The sequence below is a fragment of the Trachemys scripta genome, chromosome 6, assembly GCF_013100865.1.
Source record: "Trachemys scripta elegans isolate TJP31775 chromosome 6, CAS_Tse_1.0, whole genome shotgun sequence".
NCBI classification, from domain to species: Eukaryota; Metazoa; Chordata; order Testudines; family Emydidae; genus Trachemys; species Trachemys scripta.
This window is the reverse complement of record NC_048303.1, coordinates 45,702,863-45,727,069: the sequence shown is the minus strand read 5'-3', so window position 1 is coordinate 45,727,069 and position 24,207 is coordinate 45,702,863. Positions and strand designations below refer to the sequence as shown.

At 41.9% G+C, this 24,207-nt stretch overlaps 1 protein-coding gene across 5 annotated transcripts in view; it reads left to right on the top strand.

Moving 5' to 3' along the window:
* Window positions 1-24,207, top strand: part of FCHO2 (FCH and mu domain containing endocytic adaptor 2) — a 205,614-nt gene that overhangs the window by 150,105 nt on the left and 31,302 nt on the right. For 4 of the 5 annotated variants that reach the window (XM_034773503.1, XM_034773505.1, XM_034773506.1 and 1 more), the window contains 5 exons: window positions 3,598-3,776; window positions 4,619-4,630; window positions 8,463-8,487; window positions 10,037-10,079; window positions 12,653-12,747. In XM_034773503.1, the coding sequence (XP_034629394.1) occupies window positions 3,598-3,776; window positions 4,619-4,630; window positions 8,463-8,487; window positions 10,037-10,079; window positions 12,653-12,747 (354 nt within the window). The remainder of the gene's footprint in view (window positions 1-3,597; window positions 3,777-4,618; window positions 4,631-8,462; window positions 8,488-10,036; window positions 10,080-12,652; window positions 12,748-24,207) is intronic. The other variant, XM_034773504.1, reaches the window with a different exon arrangement.

Below are 24,207 nucleotides of genomic sequence, written 5' to 3'. Positions count from 1 at the left end.
AAGAAACAGAAAGCGTACAAAGAGTGGAAGAGGGGAGGGATTAGTAAAGAAACTTACCTTAGCGAAGTCAGAGAATGTAGAGATAGAGTGAGAAAGGCCAAAGGCCGTGTAGAGTTGGACCTAGCAAGGGGAATTAAAAGCAATAGTAAGAGGTTTTACAGCCACATAAATAGGAAGAAAGCAAAGAAAGAAGAAGTGGGACCGCTGAAGACTATTGCCGGAGAGGAGATTAAAGACAATCTAGGCATGGCGCAATATCTCAATGAATATTTTGCATCGGTGTTTAATGAGGCCAATGAAGGTATTAGGGATGCTAGCATCACTACAGAGGGGCATTCAGGATGGGGGATTACCGTATCCGAGGTAGAAACAAAACTTGAATGCCTTAATGGGGCTAAGTCGGGAGGACCGGACGATTTTCATCCGAGAATATTGAAGGAATTGGCGCGGGAAATAGCAGGCCCGTTAGCGATAATATTTAATGTATCTGTAAACTCGGGGGTGGTCCCGTTAGACTGGAGAATAGCTAATGTGGTTCCTATTTTCAAGAAAGGGAAAAAAAGTGATCCGGGTAACTACAGGCCTGTTAGTTTAACATCTGTAGTGTGCAAGGTGTTAGAGAAAATTCTAAAAGAGAAACTAGTTGAGGACCTGGAGGTTAGTGGCAATTGCGATAAATTACAACATGGTTTTACGAAGGGCAGATCGTGCCAAACGAATCTGATCTCCTTCTTTGAGAAAGTAACGGATTTATTAGATAAGGGAAATGCGGTGGACCTAATATACCTGGATTTCAGTAAAGCGTTTGATACTGTACCCCATGAGGAATTATTGGTTAAACTGAAAAACATGGGGATCGATATGAAGATCCAGAGGTGGATAAGGAATTGGTTAATGGGGAGAATGCAGCGGGTCGTATTAAAGGGTGAACTGTCGGGTTGGAGGGAGGTTACTAGTGGAGTGCCTCAAGGTTCGGTTTTGGGACCCATTTTATTTAATTTATTTATAACTGACCTCGGGACCGATTGCAGGAGTGGGCTGATAAAGTTTGCGGATGATACGAAGGTGGGAGGCGTTGTAAATTCGGAGGAGGATAGGGATATCCTGCAGGGAGACTTGAATGAGCTTGTGAATTGGAGTATCAGGAATAGGATGAAATTTAATAGTAAAAAGTGTAAGGTGATGCATTTGGGGATGACTAATAAAAATTTTAGTTACAAGATGGGGACGCATTGGTTAGAAGTAACGGAAGAGGAGAAGGACCTAGGGGTCCTGGTAGACCGCAGGATGACTATGAGTCGACAATGCGACGTGGCGGTGAAAAAAGCCAATGCTGTCTTGGGATGCATTAGGCGAGGTATATCTAGTAGGGATAAGGAGGTCCTGCTACCGTTGTACAAGGCGCTGGTGAGACCTCATTTGGAGTACTGTGTGCAGTTCTGGTCTCCCATGTTTAAAAAAGATGAACTTAAACTGGAACGGGTGTAGAGAAGGGCCACTAGGATGATCAGAGGAATGGAAAACCTGTCGTATGAAAAGAGACTAGAGGAGCTTGGGTTGTTTAGTCTGACAAAGCGAAGGCTGAGGGGGGATATGATTGCTATCTTTAACTATATTAGAGGGATTAATACGAGGGAGGGAGAAGAATTATTCCAGCTTAGTACTAATGTGGATACGAGAACGAATGGATATAAACTGGCCGTGGGGAGGTTCAGGCTTGAAATTAGACGCAGGTTTCTGACCGTCAGAGGGGTGAAATATTGGAACGGCCTTCCGAGGGAAACGGTGGGGGCGACGGACCTGTCTGGTTTTAAGATTAAGTTAGATAAATTTATGGAGGGAATGGTTTAATGGTAAAACATAGTAGTCAAGGAAAACCAAGAAATGGTAGGTAAATTGTATAATGGCCGACAGGGGTCAGGCTGGAGACTCTTGCCTATATGCTCGGGGTCTTACTGATCGCCATATTTGGGGTCGGGAAGGAATTTTCCTCCAGGGCAGATTGGCTGAGCCTCTGGAGGTTTTTCGCCTTCCTCCGCAGCATGGGGCAGGGATCTCTAGCAGGAGGGTTTCTGCCAATTGAAGTCACCTAAAACAGGATTGGGGACTTCAACAGCAGAGTCCAGGGAAGGGGTAGGGACGGTTTTATGGCCTGCAGCATGCAGGGGGTCAGACCAGATGATCATAATGGTCCCTTCTGACCTTAAAGTCTATGAGTCTATGAGTCTATGAGTCCAATCCAGCCAATTATAGAGGGCTGGGCTACACCTGAGCCTATAAAGGGCTGTGAGTAGGCAGCTGGGCAGGAAGGACTGAGATAGGCTAAGCGTTGGGGAAGAAAATCTACACTGGAGTGGAGCTAGCTCCTGTGATGGGTCCCTGGAGCAAGGGCCAGGGGCTCAGGGAAGCAGCCCTGATGCTGGGAGGCTGCCAGGAGCTGGAGTGTCAAAAAGTCCTGGGAGGGATGGCCCTGAAGCCTGGGGTCAAGGCTAGAGTTAAGTCCCTCTGTTATGACAATAAACCTTTTTGACTGAGGTCTTTTCTATATTACCCACTGGATCGACGGGCTGCGATCGATCCAGCGTGGGTTGATTTATTGTGTCTAGTCTAGACGCGATAAGTTGACAGCTGAGCACTCTCCCCTCGACTCCAGTACTTCACCAGGGCAAGAGGCACAGGCGGAGTCGACGGCAGAGCGTCAGCCGTCGACTTATCACGGTAAGTAGATCAAAGTAATGTAGCTGAAGTTGAATAACTTAGATCAATTCTCCCCCCCCCTCACCAGTGTAGACCAGTCCTGAGACTGGGCATGACAGCGCATGCTTTGGAGCTGGGGAGAAGCGACAGCCCTGATGACACTTGTACACTAACAAGGATCCTTTGAGATGATGTCCACATATTCCTCAACGCACTCTTCTTTGGAGTCCTACAGTTGGATTCTGCAGTGGAGGAGAAATTGAGGGACAGTTGGTTCCTTGTCACCTTTTATTCCCTCAGGACAGGAGCATGAGCACTCTCAGAGCACATGTACAGATCCAGTGGACATTGCTAGACAAAAGACTCCAATCTCAAGTGCATGAAGTACATACACACCAAAGTGGAATAGATATATCTTGAATTCCAGTTACTGTATTATTAAATAACTTATTTACAGAGGGGCAGAAATGATTCAGAGGTTTGGTAACTTGCCTGTAATCACAGTGTGAGTTGGTAGCAGAGCTGGGAATAGAACTCAGAAGTCTTAACTCCATTTTATGCTCCAACCTGCACTGCAGACAAATTAATACTACTGTAGAGCCTAAATTTTTCCATTCTGGTCATTTGTGATTTTAAATTTGTAACAATAAAGTTGCATTAACATACCTTCTGCATTTGTTAGATGCTTAGGGTGAAAGCATCAAAGTTTAAAGTCTGAGTGTTGGCAAACTGTGGATGGTGTTTTCAAGTAGCTATTGTCAGACACTTTTTTAACTGTTAGTTTTATGCATGAATAGTGTTTACTTGCTGCAGATGTATATGTTGAGGAGTGTATGAGAAACTGATTTATTTATTATATAGGTGACACTAAAATATCAGTTACCTTAACTGAGAAAAAACATACCAAAGAGAACCATTTCTACTCATCCAGTGATTCTGACTCTGAAGATGATGAACCGAGGAGGTTCCATGTAGAAATCAAACCTGTACAGCCAAATAATAGCTCTCACTACACTATGGCTTCATTGGATGAATTAAAAGTATCTATAGGGAACATCACTCTTTCTCCAGCAATATCTGTAAGTAATTTGTTCCATATATTACATTTAGCAGAGAAGCAAGTTAATATGTTCCTTACATTTTGTTTCACATTAACTATTAACGTTACTCTTTGTTTCTGGGATTGATGTTAATTCAAGGTGTGAGATGTGCTCCAGGGGACAACCTTTACAAATGAAAGGAAAATAGTGACTATTATCTTCTCCCCAAGCCCCCTGCAAATATAACCTCTCTATTCTGAGATCCATGTTTTGGGTTTAAATTGCGATGTGCTGGGGATTATTTTTAACAGATGGATGAGATTTGTATTGGATCATAAGTGCTTCGAAGCTAAGGGGATGAGTACTATAGAAAACCCTAAGATAGATGAGGGGTATCTATTACATTACATTGCAGCTTGCTGTGTTTTATTCCTTAGGATGATAGAGTGATCCTTTTGTATTTAGGATTAACATTACGGTTGAACCTTATAAGTGATATCAGTGCAAAATGAAGGTTAGAATAAAAAGGCGTGTACATTAAAGCAAATATTTGACGTACAATCTTATTTTTAAAAAACTAGGTGAAAGTCTGTGCTGGCATACCTATGCCATTCATAACATGGGGGCGGGAACCTAAAAATGGCTAAGAACTTAAAAACTGGATTGTAAAAAAACCACAAATCCCAGTGATGATTGAACCTGGTGATATTTTAACCAAAAAGAGCAGTCAACCTGCTTCTAGCTGTTTCCATCACTTCATGCTGACTCAATAGACACTCTAGGCTTCAGAGTGACACAAAGGCAGAATGTCAGTCCTGGAGTCTTATTATATAGGTATATTAATCATGTTTTCCCCTTTTTCTTCTGCATGCTGATACTAGAGACACAGTCCTGTAAGTACAAAATCTTTTTTTTTTTTCCATTTTTAAATATAAAAACGAAATAATTCTTGTTTAAGGGAGGAAGCAAGTTCTAATGGTTAAAGCACAAGACTGACTCTTGGTCTGGGTTCTCTTCCTGGATCTGTCAAACGCTGGCTGGGTGATCTTGTGAAACTCAGTTTATTAATCCATGCTGTAAAATAAGCATGGGTGGCAGGTATCAAAGGCAGGGGAAGGCTGAGCCTCCCCAAACAGTCTTGCGTGGCCCCACCCATGCTCCACCCCCAGGACCCTTCCTGCTTCCCAGCGCTATGCTGGGGGAGGGGGGGCTCTTCTCCCTGCCCTGGGGCTAATTGGGGGCCAGCTAATGGGAGTTTGGGGGGGGTCTGCACCGTCTGCCCACCTGGCATTCTGAGGCTGGGGGAGGTGCACCGCCCAGCTGGCACTCCACGGTTGAGGGAGATGGGGGTGGGCCGTGTCACCTGCCTGGCGCTCCAGCAACTGCGTTGCCCATCCAGCACGCTGGTGGAGGGCCCTCTGGGCTTCTATGGGAGTGCAGGGTGTTGGGCAGAAGGGGCAGGCCGGACCAGGGGCTAGCCTCCCCAAGCCCATTTTGATTCAAGTATCAGTAGACTTGCAGTAAATACAATGAAATTGCACTTAAGGAACTAGCTAAAGCAATCTCAGAACTATTAGCAATTATCTTTTGGAACTCATGCAGAATAGTTGAGATCCCAGAGGACTGGAGAAGGGCAATTTATAGTTACCTGCCTTTAAAAAGGGGAATAAAGAGGACCCAGGGAATCATAGGCCAGTCAACCTAAATTTGATACCTGGAAAGATACTGGATCAAATTATTAAACAATCAGTTTAAGTGCCTAAAGGATAATAGGATTATAAGGACTAGCCAGAATGGATTTATCAAGAACAAATCATGCCAATCCAACCTAATTTTCTTTCTTTGACAGATTTACTGGCGTAGTGGATGGGGGGAAGCAATAGATGTAATATATCTTGATTTTGATAAGACTTTTGATACAATCCCACAATACATTCTCATAAGAAAACTAGGGAAATATAGTCAAGATGAATTTACTATAAGGCTGATGCACAACCAGTTGAAATACTATACTCAAAGAGTAGTTATCAATGGTTAGCTGTCAAACTGAAAGGGCATATCTAGTGGGGTCTTGCACGGGTCAGTCCTGGGTCCTGTACTATTCAATATTTTCATTAATGACTTAGATAATGGAGTAGAGTGTGCTTATAAAATGTGTTAATGACACCAAGCTGGGAGAGGGTTTGCATGCACTTTGGAGGACAGAATTAGAATTCAAAATTACCTTGACAGATTGGAGAATTGATCTGAATTCAACAAGATGAAATTCAGTAAAGATAAGTGCAAAGTACTTCACTTGGAAAGGAAAAATCAAATGCACTACTACAAAATGGGGGATAACTAGCTAGGTGGTAATATTTTTGGCAAAGATCTGGGGCTTGTAGTTAAGGCTGCAAGTTTGCGTCAGAGGTCACGGATTCCGTGACCCTCAGTGACTTCTGCAGCAGCCAGTGCACCTGGCTTGGGGGCAGCTCAGGCAGCCCCTGCGCCAGGCGCACCGGCCCCTGCTGGGGCAGTCTCAGGCCACCAAACTCCCTTCCCCTCCAGCAGCAGAGTTTGGGTATGGGAGGGGGCAGAGGGTTGGGGCATGGGATGGGGTGAGGTGGGCTTTGGGTGGCGCTTACCTGGGGGGTTCCCCGGAAGCGGCCACATCCCCTCAGTCAACTGCTAGGCGGAGGCGTGGCCACTATGGGCTGCCTCTGCCCAGAGCACTGGCTTCACAGCGCCCATTGGCTGGGAACTGCAGCCAATGGGAGCTGCAGGTGGAAGCAGTGTGCTGAGCTGCCTGGCCACGCCTCCGCCTAGCAGCTGAGCGAGGGGGAAGTTGCCAGTTCCGGGGAGCCCCCCAGGTAAGCACTGACCAGAGCCCACCTCACCCCCATCCCGTGTCCCAACCCCCTCCCACACCCAATCTCTGCTGCTGCTGGGGAGGAGGTGCAGAGTCAGGTAGGGAGCCTGCCAGCCCCGCCAACCCCCCTAGCACCAGCGGGGGTCCCTGGCTGCGTGCCGTCCCCTCCCCCAGCGGGGGACTCAGGCCACCCTCTTCCAGCACCCGCAGGGCCCCCAGGCAGCCCTCCCCCAAGTTTTATTCACAGGTATTTTTAGTAAAAGTCGTGGACAGGTCACGGGCCATGAATTTTTGTTTACTGCCCGTGACCTGTCCGTGACTTTTACTAAAAATACCCGTGACTAAAATGTAGCCTTAGTTATAATGGATCACAAATTGAATATGAGTCAACGACGTGATGCAGTTGCAAAAAAGGCTAATTTTATTCTGGGGTTTAGTATCAGGTGTATTGTATGTAAGACAAGGGAGGTAATTGTCCTACTTTACTTTGCACTGGTGTGGCCTCATCTGGAGTACTGTGTCCATTTCTGTGCACCACACTTTAGGAAAGATGTGGACAAATTGGAGAGAGTCTTGAGGAGAGCAGCAAAAATGATAAGAAGTTTAGAAAGCCTCACCTCTGAGGAAAGGTTAAAAAAACTTGGCATGTTTAGTCTTGAAAAAAGATGACTGAGGGGGACCTGATTAACGGTTTTCAAATATATCAAGGGCTTCAAATATATAAAATTGTTGTCCATGTCCACTGAAGATAGGACAAGAAGTAATGGGCTCAATCTGCAGCAAGGGAGATTTAGATATTAGGGTATAAACTGTCTAACTATAAGGGTAGCTAAACTGTGGAATAGGCTTCCAGGTAAGGCTTTAGAATCCCCATTTTGGAGATTTTTAAGAACAGGTTGGACAAACACCTATCAGGGATGATCTAGGTTTACTTGGTCCTGCCCCAGTACAGGGGGCTGGATTTGATAGCTTCTCAAGCTCTACATTTCTATCATTCTGTATACTTTAAAAAATACATTATTTCAATACTATTTCTTTTTAGCTTTCTATACCTAAGAACATGTTTATATGTGTTCCATATCCCCTTGGTTCCAATACACAGTATGTCTGTGTTTACACTTATGGCATTGTAAAGTACAGGCACTACACATGTAGCTACACGTGGCAGTACAAGGCTCTGGTAGCAGGACGCTACACTACTAAAAATAGTGGGAGGCACTTCTCTGGTGAATAGAGAACCATGTAGGGTATATACTGACGGGGTTCAGACATGCAGGGCACTTTCTCAACTCTATTCACCCAAGCCAGACCTCACCCTCTACCACTGCTGTTTATACCCATACTGTCTGGGTGAGCAGTGTGTGTGCTCTACATGCAGCCATACATGTAGACTTACTTTTTGAAGGTGCTCCAGAACTGCTGTAGTGTCAGCTAGCTGACTTTTGCTGTATTCATGGAGTGCTGCAAAGCCTAGCTTTCCAAGAGCAGTTGCTCTTAGACTGTTTTCCACTCACCCCCATCTCTCCCTCAACTGCCAACTGCTGACATGCTGCCAACTCAGCTTGCTCTTTTTCCACAAGCCTCCATCTTAATTTCCCTGCTTCGACTCCCACTTTCAAACTCCAAATAGCCTTTCCTGCCACCTTGCCTTCTGCCAGTGCTCCCTGTTCCTCTGTTCTCCTCTCCTGCCTGCCTTACACTCACTTGTAGCCTGCTCATGTTCTGTGCCCTCCCCGAGCTTTACACTGTCTCCCCAGCATTGAAAATAAAACGATGAATGGGAGAGGGTATATGCTAAATAATACTGTGCCATTTAGTTCTTTAGTAGATGGTTAATAAAAAATGTTTATTTGTATTATTTTTCATTTCTATTTTAGGCTCAAATGAACAGGAATTCACCTAGTAAGTGCAAACTTTAACTATTAGGGTATACTTTATATTTTTCTTATCAAAATCTTTATATTTAGCATGGAAAATTTAATTTCCTGATTATCATCAATTTTTATTTTTGTATTTTAAATACAAGAAAGATGCCTGTCCTCAGCTCTTGTTGCCATAAAAATTAATAATAAAAAATAAATTTACAAAAAATAACCACCCAACAGATGTATTAAAACTTGAAGAAAAAATGTTAAATGAACATTACCTGCCAGTGTTTCAAAGCAGTGAATGCGGTCCACCCAAAGATCTTAATGCATCTGCCTTCCTAGCTCTCCCCAAAAGTCCTAGCATCCTGCAAGGTTTAATAGATTCATGCTGTTTGTGATCAATGATGGGAAATAAGTTCTAGAGCGAACGGGCCCTCATTGAAAACATTCTATTGTCAGTCCTGTGTACTGAGTACTCTAGCTCATGTCCCAAATCCCCAAACCAAAAACTTCTCTTATTCCGCTGTCAAACTTTCTCCTTCATCCCATGTTTTGTTCTCCCTCTGCATAAAAACCAGCAGTTTGTCCCAGTCCCGTGATCAAAAAGTGTGCTCCCAGCCACACTGTTGAGTCTCAGCAGGAGCAGGGACTTAGAGGATGGAGTCCTGGTGAGTGAGAAGGCAGACCAGGCCAAGCACCTACTGAGCAGCAGTGGAAGAGTGTCAGCTGCTGTCCCCTTGCTGGATTCTGGCTGGAGCAGTGGGAATTCACTCTTAAAATGGAGAATCCCAGTCAGTGGAGGAAAGGCTGGTGAAGCCATGATAGCGGTGATTACAGTCCCTCAGAAAGGAGTTGTGCTTTAGAGTGCTGTTTAATAAAGATGTGAGAGCGGACTCCCATGCATTTTGAGTTCAGTTCCTCCCCTGACACGTACACAGTGTAAATTACCTCAAAGGCGGCCATGATGTGAAGTAGTCAGAAAATAAATTTGAAATGCTGCATGATAATACTGTTCAATGATAGCTCATTAGTATTAGCTTTTGAAAGAAAATGCAAATTACATGGCCCTTATTTTGGGGAAGAGTAGTATTTGCTTCAGGAAATAGCAACTGGCCTTTTACTAGTATTATCTTGTTAGTATTCTAGATGCGAAAGAATTAAAATGTTTGTTTTTAAGTGTTTCATGTTCACACTTTAATCCGCTTTTCCTGGAAAACTTAGATGACCAGTAACATCTGCTAAAAATGAATGGTTTTTCTGCTGCAGTAGGGACTTAAAACTGCAAAAGAGTGAAGTTGACCTATGTTATGTCCCATAAAGATATACTTTCAAAGGACCAAGACTTTCTAACAAAAATCATCCTTCATTTTTGTATGTTAAGCATATTTTAGGAAGTATTTTAGAAGCAGCTGACTCATAACATCACATAAATAACACTAATTTCATCCTTTCCATTTCCTTCTGAATTATTTTCATTGCAGCTATTATCATTCCAGATTGTTTTTTATCATGAAGCTGAATGATTTTGTTAATCAAATTTCATGGCTTTCATTTGTCATAAAAGTTTTTTTTTTTTTAATTAGGTGAAGAGTTAACAAAATCAAAGCATTCTGCCCCATCTAATGAGTAAGTTCCACATTTAAAATGTAGGCTTTACATTGAATTCCATTTTTGTGGGGGTTTTGGTTTGATACAGGATTGAGAAATCCATTGCTAGACAGGGCTGCCCAGAGGGATGGGCAAGTGGGGCAATTTGCCCCGGGCCCCACAGGGGCCCCGCGAGCCCTGACCCGACGGCGGTCCGGGTCTTCGTCAGCATTTTGGCGGCGGGGGCCCTTCGGTGCTGCCGAAGACGTGGAGCAACTGAAGGACCCCCCACCACCGAAATGTCGCCGAAGACCCAGACCGCCACCAGGTGAGCACAAGCGCCGCAGCTCCCCTGCTTTGCCTCAGGCCCCCTGAATCCTCTGGGCAGCCCTGTTGCTAGACTTGGCTATCCAGTTTAGGCTGGATAGGTAGTGATTCCTGAGAGGTGAGAACTTATTCAAACTGGGAAATTTTAAATAAAATTTAAAAACTGGGAATTTTATCCTATCCTCTTCCCTTCATGGGCATGCCTTTTTCCCACCTGTTCATTTTCTTCATTGTGATTGTCTCAAATAATTATTTTAGTTATAAATATAAAATGTTACTTTATATTACAAATATTAAAAATAATAGAAATCGGTTAACATTCTAAATTAATCTAGAAGCTACCATAACTTTTAGGGAATGCAAGTTTGATAGGATCAAGATTTGGGCTGGTTCACATACAAGTTTTACTGAAATAACTAAATCAGTTTTAATTAGGGCTGTCAAGTGATTAAAACAATTAATCCCACTGCTAAACAATAATAGAATACCATTTATTTAAATATATGTTTTCTACATTTTCAAATATATTGATTTTAATTACAACACAGAATACATAAGCGTACAGTGCTCACTTTATATTTATTTTTATTACAAATATTTTCACTGTGAAAAACAAAAGAAATAGTATATTTAAATTCACCTAATAGAAGTACTGTAGTGCAATCTCTTTATCATGAAAGTTGAACTTACAAATGTAGACGTATGTACAAAAAAATAACTGCATTCAAAAATAAAACAATGTAAAACTTTAGAACCTGCAAGTCAAATCAGTCCTACTTCAGCCAATCACTCAGACAAACAAGTTTGGTTACAATTTGCAGGAGATAATGCTGCCCACGTCTTGTTTACAATGTCACCTGAGAACAGGCATTTGCATGGCACTGTTGTAGCTGGCATCGCAAGATATTTACCCTAAAGATATTTACGCAACATATTTATGCTAAAGACGCACGTTCATTTTCATAATCTGAGTCAGATTCCACCAACAGAAGGTTGATTTTCTTTTTTGGTGGTTCAGGTTCTGTAGTTTCTGCATCGGAGTGTTGCTCTTTTAAGACATCTGAAAGCATTGTCCACATCTTATCCCTCTCAGATTTTGAAGGCACTTCCAAGTCTTAAATCTTGGGTCGAGAGCTGTATCTATCCTTAGAAATCTCACATTGGTACCTTCTTTGCGTTTTGTCAAATCCACTGTGAAAGTGTTCTTAAAACGAACATATGCTGGGTCATCATCCAAGACTACTATAACATGAAATATATGGCAGAATGTGGGTAAAACAGAACAAGAGACGTATAGTTCTCTCCCAAAGAGTTCAATCACAAATTTAGTTAACGCATTATTTTTTTAACGAGCATCATAAAGCATGGAAGCATGTCCTCTGGAGTGGTGGCCGAAGCATGAAGGGGCATATGAACGTTTAGCATATCTGGCACATAAATACCTTGCAACGCCGGCTACAAAAGTGCCATATGGACGCCTGTTCTTACTTTCAGGTGACATTGTAAATAAGAAGCGGTCAGCAGTATCACCCATAAATGTAAACAAACTTGTCTGTCTTAGCAATTGGCTGAACACGAAGTAGGACTGAATAGACTTATAGGCTCTAAAGTTTTATGTTGTTTTGTTTTTGAGTGCAGTTATGTCACAAAAAACCCCCTAAATTTGTAAGTTACACTTTCATGATAGAGATTGTACTACAGTACTTGTATGAGGTGAATTAAAAAATACTATTTTTCGTTTATCATTTTTACAGTGCAAATATTTATAAAAAAAAAAATATAAAGTGAGCACTGTACACTTTGTATTCTGTATTGTAATAGAACTCAATATATTTGAAAATATAGAAAAACATCCAAAAATACTTAATAAATGTCAATAGGTATTCTATTGTTTAACAATGTGATTACGCGCAATTAATTTTTTAATCACAGTTAATTTTTTTGAGTTAATCGCGTGAGTTAAGTGCCATTAATTGATGGCCCTAGTTTTAATTAACATATTTTGTTGAAAAAGGAAATAGGACCCTTTTATTCTGAAATAAGAGTGCCCACACACAAATTTGCACCGAAATAACAAAAAGTGTAAATTTAAAACATTTCATTCTTTTGGTGAAAGTCTGTGTGTGAACCAGCCCTTTGACCTACATTTATCCAACAGAATATTTTTATGTGGCAGGGAGGTTCTCATTAGACTGATTACAGCACACAAGTCACTTCAATAATTCGGTTGTTGTTATAAATATGTATGCTTTGTATTTATTTTCCAATTTTAACTGTTACAATAGGAAGGGGAACAATGACCTCCTCGCATGGGATCTACCCTTTGCCACTTCTCTTGATTCATCTTCTTCAGCTTCACTGACATCCTCAGCCTCATTAGGTAAAATATTTGATACTAGAAATTATATTTTAAATCCTAAATGTTTATTATAAAAATCTTCTTTGGGGGTTGTTTTGTTATTTTACTATTTGAAGGGATTTGCTTTAGAGAGAATTGCAATGAGTGTTTTGAAATATGATCTCTCATTTATATGATATAACTTGTATGTACAGCAGGATACAGCGTGTTAGAATGTGGATTACTATAAGTAGTTGTGTCCATTCTTTAAGCATCTAAATAAACTGAAGGCAGAGTCCATTTTTTGCTAGTACTGTGCACAGCTCTTCCTATTTCCTCTATAATCCACCTACTTTTACTGGGTTCCCTAAGCACTACTTTTTCCCTGGGTTACAGTCCAAATAATGTATGGGGCTCTTCCTGCTCCTTCACTTGTCTCTCTTCATAGGAAAGGATTCTCCCCCTTGTTTCTTTTAGGTCAGTGTAACTGGAGCACTGCCTTCAGAGCACCCTATTGTGGTCTGAGGTGGCCTCGTAGACACCCTGCCCCCAGTTTCTTGTATTCTCTGCAATGACTGACTGACTACCAGACCTGGAAACAATATCACCCTTCTGTGGGGTCTGACTCATTACCTCTTTTACAGAGTATAAAACTCTTCGTTAACCCCACAAGTCCAACTCTTCTCCCTGGTTCTGGAGTCCCAGAGCCCCTCCCCCAAGGGCCCATGCTACAGTTCAAGGAAACTTCTCCTCCTAGGGTCAGGAGTCCCACAGCAGTCCTTGTTGGGACTGTGTTGATTCAAATAGGCTTCCTCTCCTGGGTTGAGGAGTCCCATAGCCCTTCTGTTGTGGCTGTGCTGATACAGGCCAACTGCAGCCTTCAAGCAGCTTTTCCAGCTGGCCCCTCCTTACTTAATCCCCGTCTCCTTGGGCTGGAACAGGTCAGGAGGCAGCCATCCTTCCCCTGATGGTGTATGTCCTGTTATTAGAGAGAAGGTAGCATATATGCTGCCCTTTCTCCCAACCAACCAGGAGGAGCTCTGGGAAGGAGGGGAACCTTGCTCTACCTGCACTACAAGGCTTCTGGTTCTGGGTCCTTAAAGAAACAGTAGCCTGTGTTCCCACCAAGCATTAATTGTTCCCACAGGGATTATCTTCCTTTCTCTCAACACCTGCCTTTGTCCTTTGCTAGGCATTTGTCCACTCAAAAAGTCACAGGAGCTTTAAAGGGGCACATTATGGAACAGGTTGACTGGCCCGTAGTCCCTACTACCCTTAAAGGGACAGTCAGTAATCCTGTTACAACAAGATTAATGAAGAACTCAGATCCTCCTTTTTTAATGCTAGTGCCATTCCAACTTTTCGTCTCCATTAGATCTTATGCATGGAAGGGCAAAAAGGAAGCATGCATGCGTAGGAGTAATCTGTGTAAGGAGTCATTGATGTTGCTATCACAATAATTAATTATAGACATTCTTAAAATGAAACCTATTCTTACCTTGCCTACATGCTTCTTACAAATTGCTTTGACTTTAAAATAATGAATGGATTTTATTTTTCTCTATTTTCAGGTCCCTTGTAGAAGGACCCTATGAAAAACAATGGAAACCAACTGCAGGAAGTACCTTGATGGGTTGCCCATCTCCTTGCATGTGTCTATTGGGCTTTTAACTTCATAATGTAATGTAAAGATTTAATAGGTGTGGTAATTAGACACTTATTGATCACCACATCTGTTAATTTTAAAAAATACATTGTTAAAATCTAAGTTTACCTTAAATTAGGTCCCCTGCAACAAAGTTAGGCAACCCAGCAAGGGAATTTCCTGCAGTGACATCCTGCTATGCATCACTGGATGTTTTCCATAATGATCTGATGTAAGGAGAGAAAAAAATGGGCCATTGTTTTTACGATTTTGAAATTATGATTTCATGCTAATCTTTTGGTTTTAAGGACGTCAAAGTATTCTGTTTTCAAACTTAAATCTGCTTGTTAGTGGTGTAAACATTTCCTTTATTCAAAAGTTACGGTTATTTCTCTTCAGATGTTACAAAAATGTATTTTTACGTTGAACTCGTGGTATGATCCTTGGCGAATACCTTTATTTAACTAATTATTTTAATGGAACATGGCATTGAAGAAAGGAAAATTTTAAGAATCTTTGGATATCCTTGCATTTGCCTGTAAATGGTTCAGTGGGTCACAATTATCTAGACAAATTACTTTTGTTGCAATAGGTTATTGTAAGAAGTATTCCATGTTTAATTATTAAAGTTGATGCTCTGAAAATTTTCACATAACCAGGAATAAACAGCCAAATTAAGCGTTTTATTTTTTTATTCAGTTAAGATCAAGCTTGATATGAATTTTGAATATCATAGCATTTTACGTGGTTTCCAGAAATTTGGGTTGGCTTTCTGTTGTTGTGAATAGTTTGCTCAGGACACTTTTATTACTATTTTCAAAGGGGCGTCTCAGATGCTGCCCTATAGTGTGCAGATTTCTTCATAACCCCTTTTTTCTTGCTATTTTCTGTAGCACAATCTGTTCCTTTACAAAAAAGTTCTTTTTGTTCCTCATATATCCTGTCTAAAGATTGTACAGCAAATACCACCAGTACCTCAGGTAAAAATGGTAACTTTTAATCCAGTTATAATTAGTGTTTTATAATAGCTAAGAGATAAGAAGTGTCCCAGGACCTAATCCAAAGCCCTTTGAAGTCAATGGACTTCAGCTGACTTCAGTGGACTTTGGATCAAGCCTCATAACATTTGTTTATATGTTTTCATTCTTTGCTACAATAGAGGCTTATTACTATACAAAGTGTTAGTCAATCAGCAGGCTAGCTGACCCTAATTTACTGATAAATTGAAATGAGCGAGAGAGTGAGTGTTACAAATTAGATTTATAAAAATAGCATGGACTTTTCTAATTAACCTGTCTTTTTATTAGTTGAAATGCAGATTTTGTCAAAAACCAGCCAGAATCCAGTTGTTAAAGACAAAGGAACCTAAGGCCCAGATTTTTAAAGGTGTTACTGCATTCAGCATTGCAGTGATTTAGCATTGCTATGATTTAGAAGCATATATTTCATTTTCATATGGGATTTAGGCACTTAGGACCGTAAATCTCATTTAAAGACTACTGAGGGCCTAAATCACTTTGGAAAATGGGATGTCAATGCTTTTGAACATTTTAGCCACAGTGAGTAATGCTTACTTCAGTTGATCCTTGTCCAAAGCAAAATGAATCCGTCTACATGTGTTACCTGATGTATACAATATTAAATTAAGTGAGTATTCTAAAATATCACAGAATAAATATAATGTACTTTGGAAAAATATGTGCCGAGGCAAAAGCAACAATAGGCAATTATCCTGTGAAAGTACCTAAGTTCTGATAGTATTATTTAAATCAAGCTGACCTTTATTGCTCTTTGAGCTGCAATTAGATACCAAGAGGTGGGATTTCCAAAACCACTGGGTTTGGACCTAATTCGGCACTCCTTGAAGTCAGTGGGAGTTTTATCATTGACTTCAGTAGGACAGAAGTTAAGCCAATGCTTAGCTCTTTTGACAATCCCATCCCAATAATTAAATTGTTGACTGAAATGTACTTGCAAGTACATGTAACATACATGTAACATATTGTGGTTTAAAAAGTCACCACATGGGCATTCTTTTCCTTTTTACCACTGCTTAAAACCTTCCTTTTGGACAGTGTTTTGCAGCTCAATATGAATTACTATAGTATTAAACAATTGGTAGGCCTTGCAGCATAGAAGTAAACTTAGATCATTCAGTGAATTATTGCCCTTTGATAGAACTTGAAGCAAACTTTATATCAAGGGAAAACATGATAGAAATTATTTTGGCTAGTTATGCTTTCCGTATTAGTTATTCATGTATAAAAATGCTTCTTTCATGTCCTCTTTTTTTCTTCCTTCCCCATTTTTTAAATTAAATTAATGGAGATATTCTATCTCCTAGAACTGGAAGGGACCTTGAAAGGTCATCGAGTCCAGCCCCCTGCCTTCACTAGCAGTGACCAAGTACTGATTTTGCCCCAGATCCCTAGTGGCCCCCTCAAGGATTGAACTCACAACCCTGGGTTTAGCAGGCCAATGCTCAAACCACTGAGCTATCCCTCCCGCCAAGAGAAGCATCAGATCAAAAATCTGTGTACATGTCAAACTTTTATTTCAAAAAGACTTAAAACATGGAAAAAATTGTCATATGAATGTTTTGCATTGCTGCCCATCAAACAATATAATGAAATTCAAAAACATTTTTCCATATATGATAATGTATCATATAATGTGTTCGTCAAACTTTATAAAAGTTTTTAAAACTAATCTCTTGTTTGTTCTTCCTATACTGGGGTAGTGTTTGTCTTGGCCATAAGAACGCTTCTTCCAGTATGTTCGTATGTAGTTTAAAAAATGCAGTTTTTTGTTTGTCTGTGCATTGTTTTAACTTAGGATCTGTAGCAATGCAAACCTTAGAAACAATGTTTAAAGCATTTAGCATGAACAGTAAGATCTACTAAATCTGTAGATTTCCGGGCTTGAAAAGTCTACTAGCCTATGGTAAGTAGGAAGCTTTCCCAGGCAAGTGCTATCAACTCTCCTGAACTGAAGATTTTTGTTTGGTTGGTTGTTTTTTTTTTAATCTGTCAGTCTCCCCTTAGGAGTGCACACACTCAGCGCACTAAAGCCAGAGAACTTTGCTTAGCAGTACCTGTCGGGGTGATACTCATGCCCTTTGGCCCTTGTAAACCATCATGTAGCTCTTTAAGGGCAGCATGACCCTGACACCCCCCCCCCCAGTTCCTTCTCACCAGCCCTGGCTTGAGTCAAAGTGTATCTGTGTGGTATTTTATCTTGCATTTCTCTGTCACCGTGCTTTTCTTGTGTATATAGTTCTAGTAGTACCCTTAGGATTTAGTTAAGTAGTAGAAATTAGATACAGTTTAGTATCAAGTTTTGAACACTGCCTGTCATGTGAGATGGCTGTTCTTAATAGTGAACCCAACATTCAGTGTTTGTTGTGCCTTGAGGAATGGCACATTAAAGAAAAGTGCTTCATCTGCAAGTCATTCAAAAGGAGAATGAAGGTGGCTTTAGAGACTTGCACCTGAAACAATATCTTATGGACCAGGCAGCGCTGCTTCAGCACCAGGGACTTCCACAGGTTGGCCCCTCAGGGAGCTTTGGAGCTGGCATGTTCCATGGCCGGTTTCTGATTGCTCCCCCAGGATGAAGAAAGATTGTTCTTCTTCCTCTGGTCCCCCAAGGAAAACGACTCTCAAGATGAACTGGGCTACAGAGCTCAGAGAGATTCTTCCTCTTCTTCCAAGAAGAGTGCAGACCAGCATTGATATTCCTCAGATGCTCAAGATAAGGCTGGGCTCCTACCCGCTCTCTGGAACTGAGACGAGATCAGTTGGACACACTATACAGGGGTCAGCAACCTTTCAGAAATGGTGTGCCGAGTCTTCATTTATTCACTCTAATTTAAGGTTTTCATGCCAGTAATACATTTTAACGTTTTTAGAAGGTCTCTTTCTATAAGTCTATAATATATTATTAAACTATTGCTGTATGTAAAGTAAATAAGGTTTTTAAAATGTTTAAGAAGCTTCATTTAAAATTAAATTAAAATGCAGACCCCCCCGGACCTGGGCAGTGTGAGTGCCACTGAAAATCAGCTTGCGTGCCGCCTTTGGCATGCGTGCCATAGATTGCCCACCCATGACTATACCATCAATTCCAGTATTATTCATGGGGCATCCGCTGAGTCCAGTACCGACAACATTGGTGTTGGCATTGACTGTTTCCATGCCATTGGCATACCAGGCAGCATAGGACTTGCTCTGCCTTTCTGTTCCTGACTCTCCATTAATTCAGAAGCATTCAACTGTAGTGGCCTCTTCTGTGTCCTTGGGGCTAACTGGACTGGCTGCAGAATTGTTGTTATTGTCGGCACCATCTTCCGCACTGCTTAATTGATTGAGGTTGGTCTCCTCGGTACCAAGGGGCTCATCAGTACACATATTGCCTTCGGTACCAACAACTGTTTCAATATAGACCACCTCTACAATATTAGTACCAGCCTTGACTTCATTACCAATATCTGTTTTGGTGCGGAGTGTGAATGCAGTGCCCGCACTAGGGCCCAAGATGCCAGCTATTTATCATTGGTCACACCAATGCGATCTGCATATTGGGCTTCAGATGAGGCTGGATGTTGACTTGCCCCTGCCTGGAGAGGCTCCTCCGTTGCCACTAGACTGCTTGAAGGGTTCTTCAAGATTGAACTCAAGGGCATCTTCTTCCTCTCTCTTGCCGTCAAGGCACTGTCCTCGAAAGTTAGCAAGACATTCTGGGGATCACCATCGGTACTGGGATTGGCACCACTCCTACAATAGCGATAGAGGCTCTTGGACCAGTTCCTGTTGGCCACAGTGCCATATTCTCTTCCTCAGTGGCCTCCTTGGAATCATTGGGAAGTTCCTTGATCTGCAAAGTCCTGATCCTTGGCTCAATCCAGAGTGAGTTTGCTAATCCCCTTTGTAGTCTCTTCTCCTGAGCCACCTACACTACAGACACAGACTGAGGTTGTCCCCTTTGAGCTGGTTCAGCCTGAACCATTGTTGCAGTGGCAAGAGTTGCTGCAGGAGATACCATAGGCTCTGTTCCCTTCCTCTTCACCAGATGACTAGATTCCTCCTCTCCTGTGCCTGAAGAGTTTAAATTATATCAGGATCTTCTAAGGCAAATGGCTTCAGCCTTAGGCATTCAGGCAGAGTTTGTTCAGGAAAATACCATAAGTTGGTGGAAACTCTCCAGCCCTCAGCTCCAGGGAGGGGAGCTCTCCCTATAAATGAAGCACTTTTGTGCAAACACTTTGTGGCATACCCCAGCTTCTTTACCGCTTACAGTGAAGCATACTGAATACTGATAAGATATCATAACCCTATGCAGGGTTTTTGAGTGCTTCTATCCACATCCAGCCCCAAATTCTCTTGTTGTGATGGCAGCAAATGAACTACTATGGCAGAGGAGATGCCTGAAGATACTCTAAAAGGTTAGATTTGATGGAAAGAAAAAATTATTCAACATTATCGTTACAAATGCACATTGTGAATCAGTAGGCACTGTTATCTAAATATGACTTTGTGTATTAGGAAGCTATGTCCAAATTTCCTGATAAGTTGCCAGAATCCTCCAGGGAAGAGTTTAAGGCATTCATTGTAGAAGGCCATCTGGTAGCCAAGATGTCATTGCAATTGGCAGTGGGCATGGTGGACACTTCTTCTAAAATTATGGCCTCAGTTGTAACTATGAGAAGGGCCTTGTGGTTGCAGCATTGCTCCTGTCGTCCAGCAGACCATAGAGGACTTACCTTTCAGTGGTTGGTTTTTATTTTTTCAAAAGGTTGATGAGACACTACATTTTCTAAGGACTCTTGTGCTACTTTGCTTTCATTGAGGGTTCATTCGTAAAGAGACATCATTATGGAGGTTATCAACAACAGCAGCAATAGCACTCTCAGTGATGTTTCTGGTAGTTGTCCTACCTGCTAGGCAACAAGACTTCTCCCGGAAGGGGCACAAGTCACAGATTAGGAGACCTTTTGGATCCAATTTTAACCTGCCAGCCTGTCCTCCATCAGCTTCAAGCAAGCAGCCATTTTGACTTGCATATTGAGAGCTGCATTCCGTTTTTTATCTCCCCAGCCATATCTCCACCATTTGGGGACAGGCTGTCTCGCTTCTAAAATGCTTGGGAAACAGTAACCAAGGACAAATGGGTCCTAAGCACTGTGGGAGTCGGTTAGACCATCCAATTTCTGTTCATTTCCCCTTCCCACCCCACTACCCCATCCTTTTTCAGGGACTCCTCTCATGAATTACAGCTCCTTCAACAGGTCTAAGTTGCATGCTTCATGTTTCCCCTGCAGCATCAGGGAAAGGAATTCTACTCACGGTATTTCCCGATTCCCCGATCTCTGTGGTCTCAACAAGTACATCAAATACATGAGATTCCATATGGTTATCCTAACTACTGTTCTCCACACTTTGAATCATGACTGATTTGCTGCACTTGATCTTCAGGATGCTTACTTCCACATGGCAATTTTTCCAAGCCACAGGACGTTTGAGATTTGTAGTGACAGGTCACCATTAACAGTACACAGTGCTTCCCTTTGGCCTGTCCTCAGCTTCACATGTATTTACCAAATCCATGACTGTAGTAGCAGCATATCTCAGAAAAAGAGGAATTCATATCTTTCCTTTACCTGAATGTAAGGGGGAAGTCCAGAGACCAAGTCTTCTGTCTGGTCCAATTTCCGCTACATTTCTTCTATCGTCTGTGAACAAAGGAAAGCCAGCCACCACAATAGCAACACACAAATAGAGTTCACTGGGGCCCTCCTAGACTCTACAAGTTCGAGGGTGTTTCTGTGAAGAGAAGGATTTCATGCAATTCGTTGCCTGTGGCTGTCCCTTGCTCTCATCCTTCAACTCTGATCCTTGAATGCTGGAATTTGTTAGGTCATATGGCTGCATTTACATACATGGTCCAACATGCAAGATTTCATCTTCATCCTATTCAGGGATGGTTGAAGTTGGTATATCTCCTGAACTGTCAGTCATTGCCACTGCCCATCCTGGAGTCTCTACAGAGTGGTGGACAGATCAGATCAATATTTGCAAAGGTGTTCCTTTTGCCCATCCTCCTCTAATCAGGACCATAGTTACTGATGCCTTCATAGCAGGTTGGGAAACACATCTGGGGACATTGAAGGTTCATGGTTTATGGACAGACATCATATCAACATCCTGTAGCTTCAAGCCAGGATGCTGGGCACAGATGAAGAGCACAGACATTCATATCCTCATTGACAATACCACCACAATGTTTTATGTGAACAACCAGGGAGGAGCTTGCTCCAACCACCTTTGTCAGGAAGCAATAATGTTTTTTGTCAATTTTGCTTTAGGGAAAACATCTCCACGGCTGCTCACTTACCAGATGCTCAGAATAACTTGGTTGATCACCTTAGCAGGAATTTCTCCCAGAATCACGAGTGGTCTCTGAAGAGCAGCAGGCTGAGGTCCATCTTCAAAGAATGGGGCATTTCAACTGTTGACCTGTTTGCAACCAAAAACAAGTTTTGTTCTCAATTGGGTCTCAGTCCGGGATCCTTAATCAATGTCTTCCATCTGAACTGGGGATCAGCACTGACGTATGCTTTCCCCCCCCGAGCCCACTCATTCCGCAGATTATTTTCAAACTAATGTTGGATCATGCCAAATGGATACTTGTTGCATCAGATTGTATCGTTGCAAGACAATGTTCTGCAATCTTCTCAGTCTGTGTTTGACCTCCCAGATCTCTTCCCCTCTATCCTGACCTACTGACTCAGCACCATGGTCAAATTTGGCATCCAGTGCTGAGCAGTCTGCACCTCACGGTGTGTATGCTGCATGGTTAGATGAGGGGAAGGATGGTGTTCAGAAGCAGTTCTGAGTGTTCTGCTTAATAGTAGAAAACCTTCCACTAAGGTTATCTATTTGGCCAAGTGAAAACATTTTTTTGGTTTGATCGCTAGCCAGGGGAATTCAGCTGAAGCTAGCCAGCATTCAGGACACTTTGGATTATCTGTTATAACTTTTAGTCCGCTGGTTTCTTTTTTTTTCCTCTCTCAGCTCATTGAGGATCCACTTAGCAGCAATCTCTGTATACCGTCCTCTGATCCAAAGGAAGTCTGTTTTCTCAGACTGCATGGTAATGAGATTTCTAAAAGGTGTTGTCTGTCTCCACTTGTGAAGTAAACTGTTCAATTATGGGACCTTAATACTGTATTGGCTACCTTTATGGTGCCTCCTGGCAACTTGTTCTGTCTTCTTTGCCAAAAGGTGGCTTTTCTTAATGCCATAACAGCCTCAAGAAGAGTGAGTGAACTGCAGGCCTTAATGGCAGAATGTCCATAAATGCAGTTTGCAAAAATGAAGTGGTCCGAAGACTAGACAAAAATTTTGGATGCAAAGTGGTTTCACAGTTTCACCTTAATGAAATGATATATTTACCTCTGTTCTTTAAGCCACATTCAAATGTGGATGAACAGTGTCTTCACACACTGGATGTGAGACGATGCTTGGTATTCTATCTGAAAAGGATTAAACCAAATAGTTCATCACCTCGACTTCATCTTCTGTGCGGATCGAATGAAGGGTCAAGTGGTCTCTGGACAGATGATTTCCAGATGGATCATTTCCTGCATTACGACAGCATATGGGGTAGCTCAGATCACACCTCCACAGAAACTGATGGCTCATTTGATGATGGCCCAAGAAGCTTCTGTTGCATTTCTCAGTAATGTTTTTATACTGAATATTTGCAGGGCCGGTATGTGGTCTTCTGTGCATATGTTTAGCAGACATTATGCTATTACAACTGCATCTCTGTCAGATGCAGACTTTGGGAAGGCAGTCCTGCAGTCATTGTTCAAGTAGATTCCAAGCCTCACCATCTTTGGTTACTGCTTGTCAGTTGTCTGAATGGAATACATGTCTGCAGCCACTAGAAGAAAGAACTATTACCAACCTGTACTGTAATTGTTATGCTTCGAGATGTGGGTGCAGATAGGAATTCTGTGACCCTCCCCCCATCTCCTCTGCAATGGAGTTTCTACTCTTGATGTTAGTTGCAAAGGAATTGAGGGAGGTTGGGGCAGCGCTGCCCTTAAATAGCCAATGGAGGGGGCTCTGAGGGCCTAATGGTGTGAGTACCACCCCACTGGATACTGCTAAGCAAAGTTACTGGCTTCAGTCCACTGAGTGCACACACACCTGAGTGGAACACATGTCTGCACCCACAACTCAAAAAAACCCAATTACAATACAGGTAGGTAATAACTTTTTATAGTTGCAAAGATAATTTTCCATATATGAACTGAGTGTAAACCAATATTGTCCTGTCTTCCTAAGTCTGTACACCACTCCACTGCCACTGTTGCTTGTAGCTTTGACAAGTTGCAGCATGGGGTAAGCTGACCAGTCTGGTCAGTTTTTACTATTGCTGTTCCTGCCACTGCAGCAGCCAAGAAGGTGAGGGAGGAGAATAATAGGGGAGTCCACGTACAGTCAGGTGATTCTGAGGTGAGAGAATATTCTTTTACTACCAGACACCTACTAAATGGAGGCTGATACAGAAGATAGAGCCCAAACAGGATACTATATGGAGAGGGAGAGAGACTTGGAGAAAAATGAGAGAGCAAAATTAATAGGTTGGTTGACAATATTACAGTTAAATGATGTATACAAATAATATACAACTTTTAATCCTTTAAATTGCAGACAGGGCCTGAGAGAACAGTTATTTTTCAGCTTGGCTAGTAGACTTACTCTTCAGGGTGTATATGTTGAGTAAATTTTTAAAGTTTGGATTTATATTGTAGTTTTTAGAATTTTCATGTTGCTTCTAGCTTTCAA